This window comes from Cebus imitator, unplaced genomic scaffold, assembly GCF_001604975.1.
Source record: "Cebus imitator isolate Cc_AM_T3 unplaced genomic scaffold, Cebus_imitator-1.0 Scaffold28, whole genome shotgun sequence".
In the NCBI taxonomy this organism is placed as follows: Eukaryota; Metazoa; Chordata; class Mammalia; order Primates; family Cebidae; genus Cebus; species Cebus imitator.
Genome location: NW_016107343.1, coordinates 1,056,121 through 1,079,878, shown reverse-complemented (window position 1 = coordinate 1,079,878; position 23,758 = coordinate 1,056,121). Strand labels below are relative to the sequence as shown.

The window sequence follows — 23,758 nt, the reverse complement described above, 5'->3', positions numbered from 1 at the left end:
CTGGGAAAAAAGAGACTGCTCCCCGTTAGGAAGAAAAAATATTTCCTTCGGTTAGAACTCCATTCACCAGGCTACTGTTTCTCTAGGTAACGGTTTATCCAGGTACATGTGAGGTGGAGGGAAAAGGTCTTTGATGCTTTGTTGGACACAACTATTGAATAAAATCAAGCCACGCTGGTGAGTTCACATGAACTGTTATTTCCTTTAATAATGCAAAGGTGTAAACTTCATAAAGGCCTCGCTGATTATCTACACAACAATGTTAGCATTCTTATTAGTAGAAAAACGTGATCCAAACCTGCTGTATAAATAGTCCAAAAATGAGCAGAGGAGCCCCATGGCGCGTGGAGCGTGGGCCGCACTACTACAGGCTGCGGGAGAGTGGGGTGCGGCTGAGCAAGGTGGGATGTGCTTGCTCCTGCAGGGTCTCTGAGGGTTGCTGTCTTCAGCACTCCTGGCGGGGCTGTGGGACGCAGCTGTCACCGGGAACTCAGTGTCCGGTGGGAGTGGGTGTGCGCTAATGCTGCCTCCTGAAGGGCACACTGGTACAAGCCACGAGTCTGTCAAAATGGGCCCCTTGAGGACCCTGATGTTTCAGCTGAGGACTGCCTGACCCTGGGATGTGCTGAGGGGTCAGGGCCACATCAGCCCTCTTCACACTTAGGATGAGATCTCCAAAAGGTACTTTCAGAAAGACGTACACTGCGCCTCTCTCGTATCCTGGGATCATGGGGAGGCAGACCCCCGAGCTGTGCTGTCCTAGGGTGAAGCCATGTGACTTCTGCCCAAGGTGATCCTAAGAGCCAGCAGCTCTCCACACTGACCTATGATCCTTATGTTCTGCCCTGGCCCCAAGAACCATGCCTGCTTCCACTGCCCTGGTGCGAAGCACCATCTGGGACTCCACTGGGGAGAGTTTTGTAGCCTGGGTGAGAGGCACTATCCTGCCTGAGCTACTGCACAGCGTGGAGCCTCTGATGTCTGCATGTGAGCCTCTAAACTGAGTGCTGGGGATTAATGGTGGGCACCAATATAGGCGGCTTTGCCTCTTGGACCACAGCATGGGGTCATTTGGATTCCCAAAGGGAAAGCCTAGTCTTTCAACATTAAAAAATAATAACAACAGAAAAAATACATAAAGAAACCAAAAAGAACAAAAATCAAGTTTCCGTGGAGATGCTCAGAGATGAGATAGGTAGAATGATGTGTGACCACATGGAGGGAGGGAGGGAGTTTTTATTCAGTAGAAGGTCCATCTCCAATCATACACACTGATATTACCAAGCAGGATTCAGCCCTGGGCTTCCATGAGGGACCTTAACAAAACACACCCACTTCCTCTCCTGGGTGACCTCCCCAGCAGCAGGGTGGAGCAGCTGGTTTTTCAGGAGAGTTTAGAAAATGTCACTGAATCAACTCCCCAGTACAGAGGCTGGGGCATTCAGGAAGTACTGACAGGTTGACCCGGTCCCAATTTTTTAAACCTTCTGGGCTGGGCAGTCTGGGAGTGGCCTGTCCCTCCCCTTCTTTACTGAGCACACACAGGTCAGGTGGGGGACTAATGCCTGGCTCACAGTGGATACTTCCAATCTGCCCTGTAGGCTGATGCTCACAGCCATTCTGTGGGTCACTGCTGAACGACAGCCCCACTGTGCTAATCTGTGACATGCTGCCAGGCAGCAGGGGAGTCATCCTGACTGGGAGACAAACACCTTTCAAAGCTGATACTTGTTGGCACATCATGGCTTGGGCCTGTTCACAGAGACAGTGTAAGGTGCTGGCCATAATACAAGGACTGAAAGCACATCCCAGGACGTTCATCAGCCCTAACTGATGGAAAATATCCAACAAATTCAACTTTTTTCCAACGCATGGGCAACAGGGGTGAATTAAGTTGCCCACTGTGTCAGCAAAAAGCTCATGTGAATCAGTGTGGTCTGGCTCTCTTCACATGGGCACTTAAATGCTTAATTGCAAGCAAAGCCAATTACATATTGAAGGGAGGACGAGGAGCACAGAGTTAGAATGAAGGGAATGCGTGGTGATATTAACAATCTGACGCAAGCTTTAGAGGGTACTTAGAATTCTTCCTCTGCTACTTCATATTTAGGTTTGAACACAAAATGCAACAAGTAGCAGATATGCAGAAACTTCTCTGTAAACCTAGCGTGATGCTTTTTAAAAAATAGCATTTAAAGAAAGAAGCTCTCAAACTCGTTTTACTGCCAATAAAAAGGGCGCAAACTCCTTATGAAGTGGCACAAAAGTATCTGCGAATGGTAACATGTCTGGAGGTAAAGATTTTTCCAAATGCAAAGCCTTCTCTTCCACACAGAATGGTCGCTTGGCAGCTGTGGCCATGGTGGTCCTGCCAGGTTCTTCCAAAGGGGGGCACTGATCTTTTTCATAGGAACTGGGCTTTTAAGCAAATTTAATTTTTGTGTTCAAGTTCCTAACAGAGCAAAAGAAGAGTCACTGCAGAGAAAAGCAATGAGACAAAGGTGTAGGATGCAGAATTGCCTCCCAAGGTTGCTGCAGGTGTCAAGCAATAGGTCCCCAGAGAGAATGTGGTTGTTTAAAAACAAATGTGGCAGTGGGGATGTCCCAGTGACGTCCAAGGTGACAAGTGTGATGACAGACACAGGAAGGGGAGGGGGAAAGAAGGAAAGAGAAGGTAGAGACAGAAACAGAGAAAAAAAATAGATACAAAGAAAAAAAATTAGGTCAACTATAGAAAACACAGAATCAAATGTTAATTCAACTTAGTAAATTAAATTGACAAAGGTTAGAGAGGGCTCAGTGCGGTATCAATGCCATAAGGCCAGTTCAGAAGCTCAGCAATGCCAGAAGCAGCACAGCAGGGTTAATTTGGGGGTTAGGGGTCAGCGAGCAAATGAAATTAAAGTGAGAGAACAGAAGCCTCCACAGTAAAATACCAGAGTTTGATTAGGAGAGTGTTACCTTTCACTAAGGTGAAGCCTCTTAGATACAGCCAGCGAGTGTATCGTCTTCTAGTGTCTAGCGTTTTTTGCCCATAGTGGTGGAGATGCATTGGATTGCTGCACTATGAGTCAGCAGACTGTGCAGAAGGATTGGGGGTGGCCTTGTCAGAGATGAAGCAGGCTTTTCTTCCGATGGCACAAGTCCCCCACCATAGCGCTGTGAAAGGAAGTCTCGTTCTGCACCCCTCCTCACCTTCTACCCCGCCTGCTGACCACAGAATTCAACCACAAATATCCAACTTATAATTCAGGGAGATATTATTCTCAGATCCCAATTCAATGGCCAGGAAAGTCCAACCAAGCACAGAGCCACCACCTTTTCAGACCTGTACAGGAGAGCCACAGAGCCATCACCAGCGAGGTGGGCAACCCCCCAGCCCTCTCTGGCTTCAGTGGGTACCTGGGCGATTTACAAGAAGGACTCTGACATCTCTGGCAGGCACAACTTTGGAGGACAAGGCCTACCCAGAATTTCAGTCTCTGACACAAAAACCACATAAGCCGGTGCTGCTGTGAGTATCCAGCGTGTGAGCACAGCAGGTCCAAACAGCCTACCCAGTAAGTCTCACCCCAGGAAGCAATCACCATAAGGAATCTGTCTTGCTACAAAAGGGCTTACTCAAACCTCACCTGATCTCCCCCTTAAGTGTCCCATAAAGGCTGGACAGATTTGGACATTCACCCCAGACTGTCCATTGCAAGGAAACTAACCAAAGAATGCAGAGAAAGAAGGGGCAGAGGAAAAGCAAGAAGAACTCCCATTGGAATATCCTATTAAGGTGTAATGAGGACATTTCCTGCAGCCACACCCATGTGCCTTGCCTTCTGTACTGACCATCTGACCCGCGACTATGGAGAAACACCCACCCCAGCAAGCACTGGGGAGCCTTCCTGACAATGCAGAGGGGACCAGTTGATGCTCCTGATCTACAGCTTAAAACTCACCTGCCAACTCACTGGAGGTCCAGCACACGTCTCTCAGACACATACATCCATGTACAAACAACCACTGGGAACCACACACTGATCCCATTTTGTTGCTGCTCTCCTAGCCCACTTTTGCACATATGTCGCTGCATCATTGGCAGCCCACAGCCCTCCGGCCTGTCTCCCCCTGGGAGGAGGAATCATGACATGGAGCCAAGAGCTGGGCAAGCACTGTAGACAGGGCAGGCATGAGGGGAACCTCCCAAGGCCATTTTCCCACCACATTTGAACATGGCAGAGTACATGGGGCCCCCAACGGGCTACAGCTATATGTTCTATGCCCACCTCTCCTGCCTGTGGTTGGCATTTGGCTGGTCTGGAAAAGCAGAGTGATCAGTTGAAGAGCTCCTTCTTCTCTAAGGGCTTTGGCCAATGAGGAGACCGGCCATCAGTGGTAAGGCTAGGTCCTGGATCTCTGGAGACAGATCTGCATCTCCTAGGAGAACTGCTGCCATCACAGTCTCTAGCAGACGTGATTGCTTTCATTGATGGTGTTTCTAGCATCTATTTTCTCCACTGGTTCTATTACAAGTGGTTCAATTTAATCTATGTTTCATTTGAAAGGCCTTTGGTAGATAGGGTTTGTAACTAACTGGGCATCATCTCTTCCTTCTCTTGGGGTCACCACAGAGAAGAGATTTGGACCATGGCTGTGCAGATAAAGCAGGCATCAGATAGAAAGTGCTCAGAAACGGTTATGTGGTCCAAGTATGATGTGGCAGATGGCAGATAAGGTCTCAAAAAAGGGTCCTTACTCAACCAGCTTCCAAATCTAGGCTGGAGCTGGGGCATTACCCATCTGAGGGGTCCAATGGACTGACTGGCATCAGTCCTTTAAGGCCAAACGAGACAGAACCTTTTCCCCAGGATGCTTGGCCAAGCCTTCCTGGGGGTCCAGTACATCTCACCCCATTGCACAGATAGGTACAAGGCAAAACTAAGCTTTGCATGGGCAACCAATCATGAGGATGGCTGTAAGCAAGCAAGTTGTCAGGGTTGTTCAGGCGCATTAGGAGGTGCAGCACTTGTGCATTAATTCAAAGCGGGAAACAAACAGAAAGCAGAGGCAGCCATACCTGGGATGGCTGTGGGCTGGGCTGAGGTCCTGAACACAAAATGAGCCGCCTTGGATTTTCCTTGCTGGTTCTCAGCCACCACGTAGACCTCATACTCAGCATTCCATTCCAGGGACTTCAGCATGACGTGGTCACTGCCAGACGGGAGCCTGATCTCTGGTTTCCACTCGGAGGAGAGCTTCTGGGAGAAACCGGCAAGAAGGATACAACAGACCAAAAATGCTTTAGATGAAAGTACTGGTAAGACCAGATAATAGGCAGAACTTATGGGATTCAATAACTGTTGGTTCAAAATCATGAAAATAAGAAGCAATGATGGGGCTGGGCACGGCAGCTCACATCTGTAATCCCAGCCACCTTGGGAGGCCAAGGCAGGTGGATCACTTGAGGTCAGGAGTTTGAGACAGCCTGGCCACTATAGTGAAACCCTATGTCTACTAAAAATACAAAAATTAGCCAGGTGTGGTGCCATGCACCTGTAGTCCCAACTACTCAGGAGGCTGAGGCAGGAGAATGGCTTGAACCTGGGAGGCTGATCAGGCCACTGCACTCTAGCCCGCATAACAGAGAGAAACTCTGTCTCAAAAAAAGGAAGCAATGGTGGGACATGGTCTTTATTCTTTACCAGCCTGAAAAATTGCACAGGTCAGGAGGTCAACCTTGCATGCTGGCAAACACAAGCAGCAGCAGATGCCAGTGTGGCATCTGGCCAACCCCATCAAGGTCCCATCACATTCAGGGCATGCAGAGACTCAAGCAGCACCCCTGTCTCCAGGCTACACTCTGGTGCTGGGGACATATGCATAAGGATGTCCTAGAAGAGTAATAAAGCAAGTACGTTTCTTGTCATATTTCAGGATGCTGCTTAAGTTAAGGTGTGTGTGTGACTCACCTTCCCAATGTGTGAATACTGTGTAGACTCCAATTTCATTAAAAATAAAAACTATTATTGTTGAGCCCTTACTAAGTGCTAGGCACTACAAGAAGCTTTACATACATTTTCTTGTTGTATCCCTACAATATGTCTGTGGGTTTTGTCAGGCACTTAGTAAACCTGATGATGAGGAAGTGAGAGAGAAGTAAGGGTCTAATGTAAAATCACACCTGTAGTCAAGGCTGAAGCTAAGTCCGTTTGGGACCCAAACTGTAATCTTTCCTTTTTTTCCCCCTTAATTGTATTCTTGAAAATAACAGTTTTAATTGATACAATATATATATATTTTCAGGGCACATGTGATAATTTAATACATTTACTTAATTTGTCAAGATCAAGTCAGTGTAATTGAGATATCTGTCACCTTAAATATTTGTCTTTCTTTAGGCTAGAAACATTTGAATTATTTTCTTCTAGCTAGTTTGAAATATACAATAGGTAATTGTGAACTACAGTCACTCTATGGATCTATCAAACACTTGGTCTTATTTCTTCTATCACACTGTTCCCATTATTCAATCTCTCCTTATCCCCTCCTCCTCTCCTGATCGTTCGTTTCTATAGTAGAGAGCTCTGCAAACATCTGTTGAACTGAATAAGGTTTTTCTATTCCATGCAGTGTGGTCTGGTCTCTACAACTGCAGCAAATAGATGGAGGTACCTAGGGTCTAAGTTCTGCTGTCCAGTCCAACAGTGGGCTGCTCAAAGGGCCCACAAAGAATGATAATTAGGTGACCACCTCCCTCACCAAACAGTTGTTGAAGAGGACGTGGACGGCCTGAGAAGTCTTCAGATGGTTTCACAATTGCACAGCCCACCTCTTTGCAATCTTTGGCCTTTTCACAAGGCAGATACTCTGAGGTATCTGCTGAGCACAGAAGAAGGCTTGATAGATGTTTATTGCATGACAGGCTGCTCCTTGGAAGGGCAGAACACAATAGCACTGTCACCTGGACAGTGGTCTATTGGCTGTTGTAGGCCCAGGGCTAAGGCTGGATGAGGAGTTATCTTACAGCAAAGCAGTCCTCCCAGGCAAAAGCGTTTGCATCAGCCTAAGAGATGCTTTTAGGAATGTGCCAGTGCTCATGTCATGGCCTGGCACTATTATGGGTAAATGCTAGTAGGGCTGGAAGGGGAATTCTAGTTTCCTTAGGGTCTAACTAGAAAGTCTGGCTACGCTGTAAGCTAGGGTGTGTATATATCACTATGTGGCCGCATTTGCATTTAAAACAAAGCTATTCATGTTTCCTTTCTCTTCATTTATCTGTCTTCCTTGGCAAACATCATTATACAAGACAATCAGAGTATAGACAAGATGTTAACGTTATATTATACTTATCCATAATATAAAATTATAATATTTAGCAAACATGAAAGAGGTTTTGAAGTCAGAGAGGGTGGTTAAGGTTGTTGAAGTCTAACATATTTCAGTGTTGTGTCCAGTTGTGTCTTTCTAATGCAGAGCTGACTGCCACAGGCACAGTGGCTCCTCAGATGAACTGACATCTGATGTGGCTTCATACGAGAGATGGGTCCGTCCTGCGCCTGCCTCTTAGCAGTAACCATAGTGAGCATTTGCATTTGTAAAGGTTTGCAAGCGTCAGGCACATTTCAGGTTCTTTGCATATATTATAACGCACCTTTACAACAACTTGATAGGCTATTTCATCCCCATTTTATAGATGGACGAATTGAAGTTCTGAAAGATTAAGTGGCCTATTCTTCCAGAACAAGTGGTAAAGCTAGAATTGGATGCCATGTCTGTCTGGCTCTAAACCCATGTTCTGCCCACTGGACCACATGAGGATAACCATTGGAAAGGCATCCAGCATACCACGCCTCTACTTCCAGGGGGATATTCAGGGCCACCTACCCAATCCTTGCACCCTGCTTGGCAATGAGGAAGCTCTCATTCACTGGGATCTCTGGACTGGGCATTAGGGTAGTGACAGGCCTTTCCTACTATTTTAGCTTACACCTGCTTACAAACTAAGCGGGAACAAGGGCTGCCCAGCTGAGAAGCATGCCTGCAGGGCTCTGTGCTGAACCGACTCTCCAGAAGGCTAGCCAGTTAAAGACCTATCACTTCCACAGGGCTGATCACAAGGCAGAGAAGGAGTAACTCAGCTTCCTGGGAAGTCTTCTCTGGGGCGTTTTGAAGAAAGGAGACTGCTCTCTAGTTCATTATTTTCTACTACTACGAAACTGTAGCAAGGGGTTATTCTCAGTGCTCAGATGTGGTCTCTAAGTCTCTCAGTTCTAAAACCAAAAAAGTAAAGGGTTACTTTCAGTGGGGGAGTTGGGATAAAAGGTAGAATAAGGGGAATCTTGAGTGGGTTGGTGAGCAAACCAGGAGAAAATGGCTTAGAGCCAGCTTGCTGTTAGCAGGATTAGGGCAGCTCAGGTGGCCAGGTGAAGGGCTGGTGAGGGAACTGGAATTGTTTGAGGACTTTTAGGCAGCCTCGGCAGTAGTGAGAGCCCAGTCACTCAGTCAGACCTGGATTCAAACTCTGGCTCACCCAGCTGTGTGCGATCCCGCAGTTATTGACTGCTGTCCACCCACTTACTTCATCTGTAAAGAGGGGATCATGGTAATATCTATTGCACAGGGTTCTCGTGCAGAGAAAATGCATGTGATCACAGCGACAGTGCAGGTGCCTGACCTACAATACACATTTTCTCCCAGGTAGTGATTCTTATATGTTAGTATGGCATTTACAGGAAGTACTAGATAATGGCAAAACAATGTTGTAGGAAAGTTCAAGACACAGAAAAATCAACCATGGTATGAGTTTGTCACCACTGCCGTCATCTAGGAGGTTTTCAGATGGACCCAGTGTGAAGATGGCCTAACAGCTGTGGGGCCATCTTGGGATTTTAAAGCATGGCCAGGGCCCACGGGCCACCTGCAAGACACAGAGTAAGGCCCCATCCCGCCCCTGCCCCACCTGTGCTGTCCCTGTTGTTTCCCTAGCAAGCTGGGTGTCAGGGTTGCAGGGTTCAGGTGAAATCTGAGAAGGAGGCCACTCACCGCTCGGTACTTGACCAGATAATGTCTGATGGGGGAGCCGCCGTCATCCTGCTTGATCAGGTTCACCTTAATAGAGTTTCCATCCTCTCCCATCTGCCCTTCGAGCTTAGGTGCACTGGGCTCTCCTGAAACAGCCAGTTAATTCACATGAAATTCTCATCCACAGAATGAAAATCCAACCCATCAGAATGGGAGGGAATGACAGGGTGGGGCTGGACACTTTTCTTGCTTTCTCAGAAATTCAAATGGTTAAAAAGCAATAAATATAAAACTGAATTTCAGGTAGACACCTCAGACTGAGCCCAGACTGAGAGTGCCTCTTGGGAATGTTCTGGTAAATAATCTTCCTGTGATCAGGGTCCTTCCACTATTTTAGGAATACGCTTTTTTCTGTCTCTTTCACTGGTACTTATGTTTCCTTTTAGCTGCTCTTACAACTGAAGATCTAATTTTTATAAACCTGACATATCTTGAGGAACAGCCTGAAATAGGAGAAAGTATAAGTGTTTGAGTAGGAATCTCCAATCCATAAAATTATTTTGCAAACAGCCCAGTTTCTTCCTGGGACACATCACTAAGCCCTGGGGCTAGGAGGCCTGTTCTCTAGTGAGAGTAAATAATGCCGCATTCTTGGGACTGGCTTTTCATGTACATTGTATTAATTAGATTCATCAAAAAAATAAGAAGTTTCCGGTTGTGATTAAATAAAGCACAACTTGCCACAGGCAAGTTTTTTTTAAGTATCCTTATGGCTCTGATGCAAGTTTCCTATAAGTATCCACTTAGGGCTCAACTGAGTGAGTGCTAATCCTCAACACTTTAATGTGTTAAAGTAACAGGGTAGTCTTTTTCTTTGTATGAGAGAGAAAAACATCTTTAGCAATTCTCAACAGAAAATAAGTTGTTTCTTGACTTGCAGTATACACTTAGCTTGTAGCACTGCCAATCCAAGGTTGAGAAGGAAGACGAACTTGCATGTGACAAACTGCTAGGGCTAGGCTGCTTCTCCAGTGAGTACGGCACTAATTTACTTTAAAAGAAACAATTTCATTGATACACAGTGAAAGCAATAAGGTGAGAGGACATGTCATATACAAAGTTAAAATTAAGACTGAACACACTGGGGACCCCTGCACTTCTGTGAGGAGCTCTCTCTGCATCTATTTCATAACCAGAGAACACTTGGAGAGGCTACAAAACTGTGACCTTTGGGGTGGGTCACTCCGGCTTGCTCTCTGGAAAACAGAATCACAGATATGTGACCGAAGAGCCACAAAACAGCTTGTCACCAGAGCTTGGACCTAAGCACCTAACACTGCATTACTGGCCATTTATGAGATAGCTGCAGGTACAGCTAGTGTCTCATTCAGCTTCTCTGGGAACCACCTTCCTTTGATACGAGGAGGAACCAGAGAGAAGGCTAAGGAACAGCCCACTACTTATCATCATAGGGCCAGCAGCATGCTGATCACCTGGACGCGTGTTACAAATGTAACAAGATCCTTCCAGTGATCTGTGTGTACATTGAGGTTTGAGAAGGGATATATTAAAAGCTACAACAGGGAGGCTGCATAATGTCTGGAGGATATTGAGGAAAAGTTGTGCTTACTATTTGTTTTCTTCCATCAATAATTAAAGAAATGAAAAATTTGTTTTCTTCCATCAATAATTAATGAATAATTAAATGAAAACAGGAATGAAAAGATAAATAGACTTCAGGCAAAGACCTGTCCTGTTTTAAAGCCACTATCTAGCCCCGGGCCATAACTATTCAGTGGAAAATATGTAGAAATTTGGTTTAGACATGTCAAGGTATGTAGGCTTTCCAAATTCCTTTGGACTGTCCCAAGTCCTGGACAATACATCAGTTATGTCTACACCATTATAGATACCTGGTGCTAAAAAGCAACTCAAAGTGGCATATATTTTAGATCAAGGCAGGAGCTCTGAGTAGATTCAGAAATGCTGAATAAACAGAAGGAGACACAGGAGAACTTTACGAATTCTGGAAACCCTTCAGTGCCAGGCAAACAGGAATGGCTGATGACCCTAGACCTACTGCAAATGAACATCAATGATTCTAACTTTGTCCACTCAGAATACACTGACTGTGCTGAATGATCTTTCTGCCCTAGCTTGCAGGGGATTTTTATGGGCAGCATCTGTGGCCCTTCCAACGCGCCCACTACGTGAGGACTATGTCCTTCTCCCATGGCCTCCTTTTAGGGATCAGTCCTCTGGGACTTCTCCGGCTGCATGTTCCTAATTAGTTCCTCTTGAAATTGAACAGTGTGAGTTTTCAAGGCTGAGTCAATCCTGCAAAACACTGTCTCTGAACTCTGCATCATGAGGGTCTGCTGCCTCGATCAAGTTTCTTTCCATATTCACAAAATATGGGCCCTGAATTGGATGCTCTTTAGGGCTCCCTCTAGCTCTGCCATCATGTCAAACAGTGACAGCCACTGCACTAGCACAGGCTACCAACGCCACCTGGGCTGTTTCTCATGACACTGTGGGAGGCAGAACACAGCACACATGCCTTTCAGCCAATTTTAGGGAGATGCACTCCAAGGTCAACAATTCTACATTTATAAGGCAGACAGTTGTCAACTTTTTGCTTTAAAATGTTGAAAAAGTTATGTCTCAAAAGGTTTATTTTTGAAAAGAGACCCCCAAGTCTCTTCAAAGACCTAAGAACAAAAATCTCTCTAAGGAATTGTGAAGAAACCAACTTCCCTGATGAAAGTACTCTCTCATCTTCAGAGTTGTTTCAGAAAAAATGTAATTTGAATCAGAGAAAAACCATCAAAATCTATACCATAGTTAGAACAGTTCCTACATTTGACATAGTTAGAACATTATATTTAGCTATCATTTTATCTGAATGACTATCATAGTACTCTGATATGTGTGTATTGTTTTTCTCATAGAATTTAGAGCATTTAATATCATATAATAATATTGGCTGGGTGTGGTGGCTCACGGCTATAATCCTAGCATTTTGGGAGGCTGAGACGGGGTGGATCACTCGAGGTCAGGAGTTCATGACCAGCCTGGTCAACATGGCGAAACTCTGTCTCTCTAAAAAAAAAAAATTAACTGGGCATGGTGACGTGTGCTTGTAATCCCAGCTACTTGGAAGGCTGAGTCTTGAGAATCACTTGAACCCAGGAGGCAGAGGTTGCAGTGAGCCAAGATCAGGCCACTGCATTCCGGCCTGCGTGACAGAGTAAGACCTTGTCTCAAAAATAAAATAAAATAAAATAAAATAAAATAAAATAAAATTTAGGTTTATTATTTAGAGTGTTTTACCTATGATTTATTCAACAGATGTGTACTGAGTATCTACTAGGTCCCAGGCAGTTTATTAGACATTAGTCTTAAAGGTAAATAAGACACAGTTTTGTTTGCTGAATTAAAAAAACTTAGTTATCATGAATTCTTTTTAAAAAATGATGGGGCCCTTGGACAAATACATAATGCTTCCTTTGACAGTATTTTTTTTTTTTTTTTTTTTTTTTTTTTTTTTTTTTTGAGACAGAGTTTTGCTCTGTCACCCGAGCTGGAGTGCAGAGGCACAATCATAGCTCACCGTAGTTTCAATCTCCTTGGCTCAAGTGATTCACCCACCACAGCCTCTGGAGTAGCTAGGACCACAGGCACATGCCACCACACTCGGCTAATCTTTGAATTTATTTGTAGAGACGGAGTCTCACTATGTTTCTGAGGCTGGTCTCAAACTCCTAGGCTCAAGCAATTCTCCTACCTTGGCCTCCCAAAGTATTGGGATTATAGGTGTGAGCCTCTGCACCCAGCCTATGACAGTATTTCAACAGGAAGATCACATTCAACTAATATCACAAAGATTTTGAACAACTTGGTGGCTCTGTAATTTGCTGTGAGTACATGAATATATGCAAAGAATAATTGTTTAATAAAGTGTCTTATTTTCCAGTGTTCACTGTCAGCTATTTCTCTTAAAGATTAGAAATGGGGTTAGAGAAACTTTCTTAGGCTTTCTGCACAAAGCCATGCCTGACGAGGGAGGGGCTGTGGGGAGAAAAGGGACCTTGCCATTTAGGAGGCTGACTGCTTTATTGAGCACATTAGCAGAAGAAATGCCTCAGAGGGTCCTGATGTGCACTGTGTTCTGAGATGGCTGTTCTGATTGAAACCATTATGGGTAATTTTTGTAAAACCAATATTGTAATTATTTGTAAAGGTTGGTTTGCGATTCAGCAGCAATTGGCAGGTTGCTCCCAGAAGAACCCAGGGGTTAATTATACCCTTGGAGTTTAGCTTCAGCCATGAGTCAAATTTTCCCCCCAAAATGTATTAAGTAAAGACTAAACCAGCGGAACATTAAGAATAAACTTTGCCAATAACAAATATAAAGTATTGGGCAGTTCTGGTATTTTCTAGGAGGATGTGAATCATGAACCCAAGAAAGAAAGAACGTACCATGGAGGCCACATATAGTCAGATATATCATAGGCAGGTCCTGTGAAAGTCTCCCTTAGAAACCATAATTGAAAAGTATATTTCTGGTCATGCCGATTGCAGGTTCTCTGTTTGTAATTACTATGATACTGTACCCTTAAATCTGAATTGGCTTCATGCCCTTCCTCTCATCAGCAGAAGCCCCAGGAGTTAGAAAACTCCTGCTGGATATATGAATTCCACAACAAAAATTATAGCAAATCCAGGGCACTTTGATAGCATTTGTGAATTTTGTAGAAAAACAATATCCTACTTCTCACTCAAAGGAGCCCAAGCACGAAGAGTTAGCTGTGTCTTCTGAATGAAAGGCTGGGGTGCCAAATAGGCATCCTCAAGAAAGCCTCTATCTGGGGCTGGGCGCAGTAGCTCACGCTTTAATCCCAGCACTTTGGGAGGCTGAGGCAGGCAGATCACCTGAGGTCAGGAGTTCGAGACCAGCCTGACCAACATGGTGAAACCCTGTCTCTACTAAAAAAAAATTAGCTGGTCATGGTGATGTGTGCTTGTAATCCCAGCTACTCAAGAGGCTGAGGCATGAGAATTGCTTGAACCCGGGAGGCAGAGGTTGCAGTGAGCAGATTGCACCACTGCGCTCCAGCCTGGAAGACAGTGAGACTTAGTCTCAAAAGAAGAAAACAAACAAAACAACCCTCCATCTCTGTTCTCTGTTCATCTACTTTGTTTTCTCTCTCATCGAGATCTGCATGAAGTTTCAGGTGTCTGATCATAAACCAGTGATAAATGTGGGGCTTGTATTATAATCTTTTGCTTTTCCTATCAAATAAGACTTTCTAGTTTTCAAAATACTGTTCATTTTGTTTATCCTAATTCCTGTCTTTTTTGGTTATTTCTTACAAGCAATTTGAAACTTGTGTTATACATGCCTTTTACTATTAGTTTTTGAAAAGTCCAAAATGTATGACTTAGTTTTTCAATTATGAAGCCTATTTACTTTTTCCAAGTCAGAAACATTACAATTACATCCAGAAGTTAGAAACGTGGCTAGTCCTTAGGGGATCAGCAAATTATCTCAGGGAATCAGGATTTAGTGTCATTAGGCCACTAATTCTCTTTCCTGAAACAAAGCTCTTAGCCTTTGATGCCAAACAAAAGAATCGGATGAGATCTATGTTGAATAAATTCTTGGATACATTCTTGGATCCCCACGACTTTCCCTGGCACCTCTTTTGTAGCCTACGTGGCTATTCTGGGGATGCCAAGTGGCTTTCTGACAGCCCTGAAGAACAGCCTGACAGTGTAAGGATGGGTATTAATTTCTCTCAGGCATTGTTCCTGCCAGATCAAGTTTTGGAGTAAAGTGTTGGATGTTTTCCTCCCCGGGTCCTTCTCTCTTCAGCATTAAGGCTTTGCTTGTGCCTGAGTGACCAGAATCTTTGCCACCCTAGTCCCTGGCTCCAGGGAACCTCGGGATATACAATGAGTCAGTGCAGGCAAGGCCGGTTCCCAGCTTGCACAGCAAAGATGCTGAACTCCCCACGGCCACACTCACTAGGGCATCTGGTCTGTAAATCTTTTCCAGCACCAGTTTCCTGAGGAATTATGAATGTGAGAGTGCGTGTTGGGGTGGGGCAGCAAATGGCAGCACAAAGTACAAATTAAACAGCAACCAATGAGCTCTGACAGACCGAACCACAAAAATACCAGTTCCCTTCTCGCGGGTGTCATGAAAACACTAACAGACTAATTGATCAATTATCTTTGTTTCATCATCCTAAAAAGAAAATATGACCAGGAAGGTATGGCTTGTTGTTATGGGGCTGACCCAGGCTGAGGAAGTTATGACAGAAATAACTGCTATCATCAACAGTTAACTTGGCTCCTGCCTCCAAGGCCACAAGGGGGGCTCATGACGTCTTCAACTCTATTTCGTGGACATTAGATGGGTTATGAAGAAGAATGCGGCTCTTGGGGCGTTTCATCCCTCATACTGGTGCCCCTAAGGGAACTGGCAATTTCCAAGGCCAGCAGTAGCTCCAGTCCCTGCCCACAGGATTTGGGCTGACACACCTCACTGCCTTTGTCTTCAGCCCCTTCCCACTGACTCTCTACCTGGGAACCTCCAGTGCAGGGAATCCTTAGAAATAAAGGCAATTAGAGCAGAAACTCTGGTGAAAAGTCTGTGTCGACCTGCCAGAGATCGTGGCAATCCAGACACACAGCTGTAAAAAAAAAAAGGAGGGAGTGGAAGGGGTGGTTAGTGATGATTTCAATCTAAGAAGGAAGAGTGGGTGTTAAAGAGCTTAGCTCATCAGAATCAGCATTTCCTAGTACGAGTCAGTGTCAGTAGCTAAAGAAAAAAAATATCATTATGAATGGCTGGGGAGGGAGCCATGCTCAGACATGCAGCACACTGACAGAGAGGTGCAGGGGGGCTTCTCATCTCACACATGCTGCTGGTGGGGAGTCCCATTTACACAGAGTCCTCAGTAGTTGGTGGACAAAGCCATGGCTCCGTGGAGTCATTGGAGGAAGCCCTGCAGTGACGTGATGCCATGACAAAGTTCACATCTTCACTTCTTCTTTCCTGGGACAGGTTTCTAAGTGTATCTGTCACAATCCTCCATAGGCCAAGCCCTGTAGGCTCAGGTGCCAAGTACCCATAAAGGGTGGGGCTCAATGCCTGTTTTAATCTCCCTTCTCCTTCCGAGTTGCCATATTTCATGATGTGCTGCTGGACTCTGTAAACACTGCCCCACTGAACTCAAGATAGATGGAGCATCCAGCATATGGTAAGCATATCCCAGGCAGTTTTGTTTTTCTGAGGGTGTCAAAAAAACAGGGAACATTGGATGTCACCAGTTGTTGAGTGTATAACCCACTGACAGCAGAAAGTCCTCCTTTCACCCCCACTTATTTTCACTTTTCTCATTCAGGCCCAATTCAGCTTAAATCTTTGCTAATGCCCAGGGAGAGGAGGTGATAACTGTTCTTAACTAGGCTTTATTGCTCTCCTCCATGAATTTTATGGCCCTGACCTCTCTATTCCCTTAAATTTTATTGCTAAAGTCCAGTTCCTGCTGCTTGAGGGGCTCACCTGAATAAGTCCTCAGCTTGCCCCCTTGCAGTTGGCAGGAGAAGGTCCTTCAAAAATGAGGACATGATTCCAAAAGGGGGTAATCATAGCTTTGGAATTCTTTAAGGCTCTCAGTGATTTTTTTTTTTTTGAAAGTACTGGCTACATTTTTTACCAACTGCCAAGACAATGGCTAAGGAGTGTTTCTACAGCAACTGCAGAACACATCTTTAAACATTTCTTGCCCTTGCTTAAAATGTCTGCAAGAGATCTCTCTTTAGAGGAATGAATTAGTGTCTACCTTATTAACATTGTGCTTTGTTTTCTTCTGATTATATCATTGCATAGAAATGACCAAACTTGTTTTAAAAAAAGAAATGAATAGGTTTCAAATTCAACATCCAGTAACTGCTCACATTTAATGTTTCATGAGGAAGGCCTAGATCTTTTTTCCAGAACATCAGCTACTGAATAGTCATCACAAGTCTGAAAAACATCTGGTCTTGCTGATGGTCAACCCTAGGGAAATCATGAAAATACAATATTTTGGATGGGATTTGTAGTTTAGAAGATCTTAGGCTCTCTATATTCTCTGCCCTAAGACTTGCAGATTCAGATGATTTTTGAAGGTAAGCCCAATTTATTGGCATGGACTGCATCAGATGTTCTTCTGCTTCTGGGACATTCTCACCTTATTTCATCCAATGTAAATACCCAACAACTCCTTTTTGGAAACGAGGATGGCTCATAGGCACGTCCAGGAGTCTGGCTGTAATTGGGACTACATGGGGGCCAAGCTGCCATCCCTGTGAAGCTGAGGTGCTCAGAGATGGGAAATGTGGAAGGTGAACAAGAGGGAAGGTACACAGGGCTAACACACAGGGGGAGAACGAAACACAAGAACGGACCAGGAACAAAGGACATGCGAGACCAGCTGTTGACAGTTTTGTCTGTGTGGATGTCGCCCAATCAGTTCTCAGAGAAGTGAGGTCGAACAGGGACCCCTTGCATGCACAGGCACATGGGGGGTTATTGGTGTTAGTTTTGCTTTCGTGATCAATGTAGCCCGTGTCTCAGTGTGATCTGAAGGAAAACATTTCAGTTAGGAGAAAACTGAACGCAAATGACTCAAAGGGCAGGTTCTGAATAGGTGTTTGATTTTAGTGAGGGAAGCTGTGAGCAGCAGCTTCCTTCTCTCTTTCTGGTAAGCGAGAAACGTTTTAACAAGGTTGTGACAGTCAGAATATTAACTAATTATTTTGTCACCACTATGCGCTTAATTAGGCTATAATTTTATTTCCTTTGCTGCAAGGGTCAATCATGTGTTTCTTGATTATACGGAGATCTCCAGTCATGGTAATTGCCAAATGACTTTTGCTTTGATTTCCTCCCCCTCCCTGGGGGAGGGCCACTCTTAAAAAGTGGCACCTCAGTAATCACAGCCAAACTGCTCTAATCCAAATTCTTAAGTGTCTTATTTCAGAAAGTCCTCAATGTGCATTAATTTTATGAAGCACTCTCATTGGGTTTTGAACAAATACAACCTTTGCAATGGATATATTTCACTCTGTAGCGTTTCAAGGTTGTAAACATTTTCATAAGAATGTGACTTGTTTTAGAACCACCATGGTTTTTAGAACTATGGGATACAGTTAAATAGCAATGCTATAAAGCTAATTTGCCAAACACCTTTCTGGAAAATATTTTTTACGAACCATCTGGTAAAAATTCAAGTTTGCAAACTGTGCTGTGGCTAATATGGGTTGACTGTAGAGAACAGTTTGTGTGACCAAATTTCTTGAAGCAAAATACCAAACCAAAGGTTGTCACGATATCAAATTGTCATGTCAAGTTTGCAAGGAATGATGAATTCTGAATGTGAATTGAGAACAAGAGGAAATCTCCCAAATGGCTTTGCTTAGGAAATCTGAGACAGGAAGAAATGAGTGTGTCCTACGTGCCAGGCTGTGGTCCCAGATTTATTTCACTAATCAGAACAAAGAGTTTTACCTTCTGTTCACCAGCGTGGACGACATCATCAGCACCATGCAAGCCACATGACAAAGTCACATGATACGCACGCACATGATTGGTTGAAAGGAAAGTGGAGGAGGTCACATGGAAAATACAAAAAAATTAAAAACTGATGTAAACAATGGGCAGGGAGAAAAATCAACAACAAAATCACAGACTAAATAAAAGGAGAAACCAAATTAAATTAGCAGCATATATAGGAAACATTGGGAGGGCAGCCAAACTGCCCAGAAATAGAAGAATAACAAATCATAAAGAGCATTTGGTTAACAACACCAAAAAGCATTAGCTACGGCTGCAACACTACATATTAATACCACATCAGGAGCATGTAAACTTGTTTTGAAATAGGGAGGTGTTGCTGTCAGGACCCAGCTGTCAAAGTCAATCCAGGAGACTGTTAAAGGAAAAGAAAAAAGCAAGTTATTATCCACAGATTCCAGAAATGTCTCAGCATCCTTGGGAAACAAGGGTAATGAAGCAGAATATGGGTCATCAAAGAAAAGTCCTGAGATTCTTAAGGTGAAGACTGTGTGCCCTAGAAGAACAAAATATTGTATTAAATTAAGAAGAATCATTTCATGTTTCCTATGGCATGAGGAGGAGGGGAGCACCGGCTGAATGAGGTTGGGTGTATGTTATCTCAGAGATGGTGCTTTGAGGATCTTATCTCACTTCTCTGTCCACAAAGCCATATTATTCCTGAGACCTCAGTGAGCCTCCCTAAAGTCAAGACCCATATAAAGGAAGAGGCCAGTCCAGACTAGGGAATAGGTTTCCTTCTGATGGTTGAGACAATGACTGTGTCGACACTAAACAGCAGAAACTGTGCCTCTGGTGCAGTGTGCTGAGAGTTTGACATTAAGCAAATGTTTGGCCATTTGTGGTTAAAGGTTTTTGTTTGTTTGAAACAGGGTCTCATTTTGTCACCCAGGCTGCAGTGCAGTGGCATGAAGACAGTTCACTCCAGCCTTGACCTCTCAAGCTCAAGCAATCTTTCTGCCTCAGCCTCCTGAATAGCTGGGACTACAAGCATGTGTCACTATGCCAGGCTAATTTTTCTACTTTTCGCAGAGATGGGGTTTCGCCATGTTGGCTAGGCTGAGCTCAAGCGATCCACCTCAGCCTCCCAAAGTGCTGGGATTATAGGTGTAAGCCACAGCACCCAACCTGTTGTAGTTAAAGTTATATCTTTAGACTTGTAATTGCACTGATAAGACATACATTTGAGATTTACAATGAAACAAAACAAAACAACCTTTTCTTGTATGCACTAAAAGGCATTCCTTTTGGTCTTATGTTGTGACTGAGTGATCCTGACTTGTTAAAAAGGCATTTGGGCTTCCCACCTTAAATTTCAGAGGCCAGGGAACGTTTTGGCCATTGCCAATTGAGGCTAAGGGAGAAGGGCAAAGAAGGGAGATGAAGACAAATTTCTGAGCAAAGAACACCGCTGAGTAAAATTAACCTGAGAGAAATGCTTTAACCAGGCTACATCTTCCCTTGTCACTGTGAGCTGACAGAATGTATGCTTCTTTCTTACTGTCTGACATTACACAGATTCAGGCAGATTCCTACCAAAGGGGCTGGCAGGGATTATATACAACTAAGCAATTTCTCCTTTGGTTTGATTTAGAATACCTTTATTCACTCATAATTATAAATGGGTCCACACACACACACACATACACACACACACATATACACACACACAGACATGCAAACCTGGGAGAGATTTATTTTCAACCCCATTGATGATCACTGATGGATTTTCACATGCTGATAGCAACTCTGCTATTAGTTCCACTGCAATTCACATGTGCTACATTTCATCTTACTGGTGAGGAACATGTTCATGCTAAACACAGACTGCCATCCAATTGTGACAGTTTTGTCTCTATCTCGGTATCCACTGGGACCTACAATTTGGGTTAGTAGTCAAGTGGCTCAAAATAAAATGACTCAAACTTTCTTCCCTTTGGATGTCACAACTAAGCATTTTATCTGTGGGCAGAAATATCTGATGTTTAAAAATTAAAGACATGTCAGGGGAGAGACACCTAATTCCTTCTTCAGGCAAAATCTGGAGCCAAGATTGTATTTCACTAACAGAGAAGACCAACCTACGTGAGCCACCTTAAATGTGACACAGTTTTACAATGACTTTATGTAGCTTTCTCCTACTGTGCCTGGACACACATTGCACCAGGCTGAAAAAGGACAGGAGCGACACTGCAGAAGCAGAAAGGGGGCTGTTAGCTGCATTCCTTTCCAAATGCAAAAAAAAATAAAACTCATCATCTGAATTAAACCCATGCGAGCACAGCCTATTGTCACCAGCTCTGCTCTGCTGACAAAATGAAACCTCAAAAGCATCAGGAATTAAAATTCATCATAGCACACACACGGAGGGAACACTAAGAAAGCAGACCCTTAGCTGTGTTCTGCAGTAGAAAAAAAGAACCATTTCACGCAACACACAGAACCAGGAAACTCTTTTCTTCTCTGTTCAATTATGTATCAGAAGGCTTGGCCCTGGGAGCTGGAGCTATACTTTGCATACCTGCTTTCTGCCTTCTCGTTCTGCTTGATGAGATGTATGTCATTTTTTCTGTGCAACCAGAAATATTATAAAATCTAAAACTCCCACACAGCTTTGGTGCTTGAACGCTGTAAACATGCACACATACTCATATGGATTCTCAGGGGATTCAAGTCCTCCACACACATCTTTCTTCATTAGAGCATTATAAAGACCAGCTTAGAACATGTTACAGTGGTGATTCCGTGCACATTTTCTACAGTGAATAAAGAGGATGCAGTATGGCTCTTGACTCCATTGTCAAGAGATAAATTCCAGCCCTTTCATGTGGACTCTCAACCCAGGGGAGCCTGGATTAGGCTTCTTCTGCCCATCATTTTTCAAGCACTGAGGTGGGAGCCTGAAAGGAGACAGCAGGAAGGACCTCTCTCCTTCCCCTGCGCTCTACGTGTGGGGAGGCAAAGCGGGGTATGCTCTCAGGAAGCAGTGGCTCCCTCCTTCTCGGCATCACCCTCTCCCTTTCCCCAAGCAGCCATTTTCGCCTATCCCTTCCCTCCCTCTCAGTCTTTTCGCACGCGCATGTGCGTGTGTATTTCAGAAGGAGGGACAGCAAAGCAAAAGCCAGAAAGGAGATGCTGTTCTTTTGTGTCCTCAGTGTTTCCCTAATCCGGGTCTATTTTTAACTCGAGAGTCGATTTGGAAAGGCCTCCTCATGCACGGAGTATTCTTCCAATAATCACCCCCGTTCTTTTGCTGATGCTTGGTTTGCTCTCTTGGCCAAGCAGACAGCATGCTTAGGAAACCACACCAGGCTAGGAGCTTCATGCATTCACAACTGTTGCTTTTAATAAAAGAGAAAACAACAGGCAGCGCTGAAACCTAGAAGTCGGCTCTACAACAAGCGATCAGAGATCTGGCTGAGAGCAGCTCAGCCCTGTACTCACTAGCTGGTTCTGTGGTTGCAAGGGCAGGAAGAGGCCAGGTTGCTATGGAAACATGACAGACAGAAAGGGCACAGAAAGGCGAAGAAGAGAATGGAGATAAATTAAACTCATAAATATATATGCATATATACATGGGTGTGTATATATTGTATATATGTAGGCATCATTATAAAGAAAAGACAGAGATGGTGAAGGAGGTATTCTCTCACTTCTCTATCAATATTAATATACATACTTATTTATTTATTATTTTGAGATGGAGTCTTGCTCTGTCCTCCAGGCTGGAGTGCAGTGGCGCAATCTTAGCTCACTGCAACCTCCATCTCCCAGGTTCAAGCGATTCCCCTGTCTCATCCTCCTGAGTCGCTGAGATTATAGCCATCATGCCTGGCTAATTTTTGTATTTTATAATAGAGACAAGGTTTCACCATGTCACCTAGCCTGGTTTTGAGCTTCTGGCCTCAAGCAATCCACCTTCCTCAGCCTCCCAAAGTGCTAAGTTTAGTGCCCCACTTTAATACATATATTTAAAAGACCTCAATACACACATTTAAAACAGATGATCAGAGAGTTTGCTGACAAATGACTCTCATGCAGCAAGAGATAACATAACTTTCATTTATTCTTGCGAACTATATTCTGGGCAGTATGTTTTGTGTTTTTCACATTTAATCTTTAATTTTCACAAACACTTAAAAGGTAAGTCACCGAGCTAGCTCAGTGGAACCTAGTGGAAGCTCGCTGGAGTTCACCTTAGAGATAAGAAATCTGAGACTTGGGGAAGCTCAGTGACTTAGCCTAGATCATGGAGTTTCAGGTGGAAGTAGTGGAGCTGTGATTTGAACCCAGGTTTGTCTACTTCCAAAGCCTGAATTCCATCTGTGATAGGATAGTGCCCGGAAAAGCACCGCATGGGGCAGTGGGCATGCTTCTGAGTCAACCGATGGTGACAGAGGGCTTCTGAGCTTGAGGTTTGAGTCACCTCCTGAGTCTGAGCCCGAACCACAGGGGCTTCTGATATATGAAGGTGAATAAAGCCTGCCAGGCGGCACCACCCTGCCTACCCCTTTGCTGCTGTCTGCTACTCTGAGCAAATGCTGACATTGCATTCTTGTCTTACTCAGCTGTGGTCTTACTTTGCTATTTCCCCCTCGAAACCTACGTTCACAACTCCAAATGGTGGCAGGTCTGAAGCCCCTTCTACTCCTGTGCATTCAGGAGAACAAAAGGACAGGATAGCAACATTAATGAGATCGGAAATGAGCAAGGCTTAGCCAGGATGACGAAACCTGAGAGTGACCAGTTGATGTGATTGCTGGCTCCGTGGTAACAATCCCGGCTTGGCAAAGCAGAGCTTGATAAACATTAAAATGTTTGTGATTTTCTTTAGGGTGGTGGCTGACTACTCATCCTATTTCACAGAGGAGATAAACAAGGCTCACTTGTGGAGGGTTAAATGATTTGCCTAAGCGCCTACTGCCAGGCACACCTGCAAGCAGACACTGTTTATTTTCCCACAAATATTTACAAGAAAAGTATGCATTTACGGATAAAGTGAAAGCTACAGGCCTCCCTATCTAATTTCAATGTCTAAATCCAACTGTGCCAATTAAAATGAAGGTAAAAACAAAACACTCCAACACATTTTCTATGACCCTGCAGAGCAGACATTTT

General features: G+C 44.2%; 1 protein-coding gene across 35 annotated transcripts in view; it reads right to left on the bottom strand.

Annotated features, from left to right (window-relative positions):
• NCAM1 (neural cell adhesion molecule 1) overlaps positions 1 to 23,758 on the bottom strand; it is a 311,329-nt gene that overhangs the window by 13,083 nt on the left and 274,488 nt on the right. For 7 of the 35 annotated variants that reach the window (XM_037736643.1, XM_037736645.1, XM_017523274.2 and 4 more), the window contains 2 exons: positions 9,031 to 9,155; positions 5,066 to 5,243 (listed from right to left, as the gene is read on the bottom strand). In XM_037736643.1, coding sequence (XP_037592571.1) covers positions 5,066 to 5,243; positions 9,031 to 9,155 — 303 coding nt within the window. Of the gene's footprint in view, positions 1 to 182; positions 2,533 to 5,065; positions 5,247 to 9,030; positions 9,156 to 18,574; positions 18,578 to 22,084; positions 22,127 to 23,758 lie in introns of those variants that run through there. The other 28 variants (XM_017523267.2, XM_017523269.2, XM_017523266.2 and 25 more) reach the window with 11 other exon arrangements.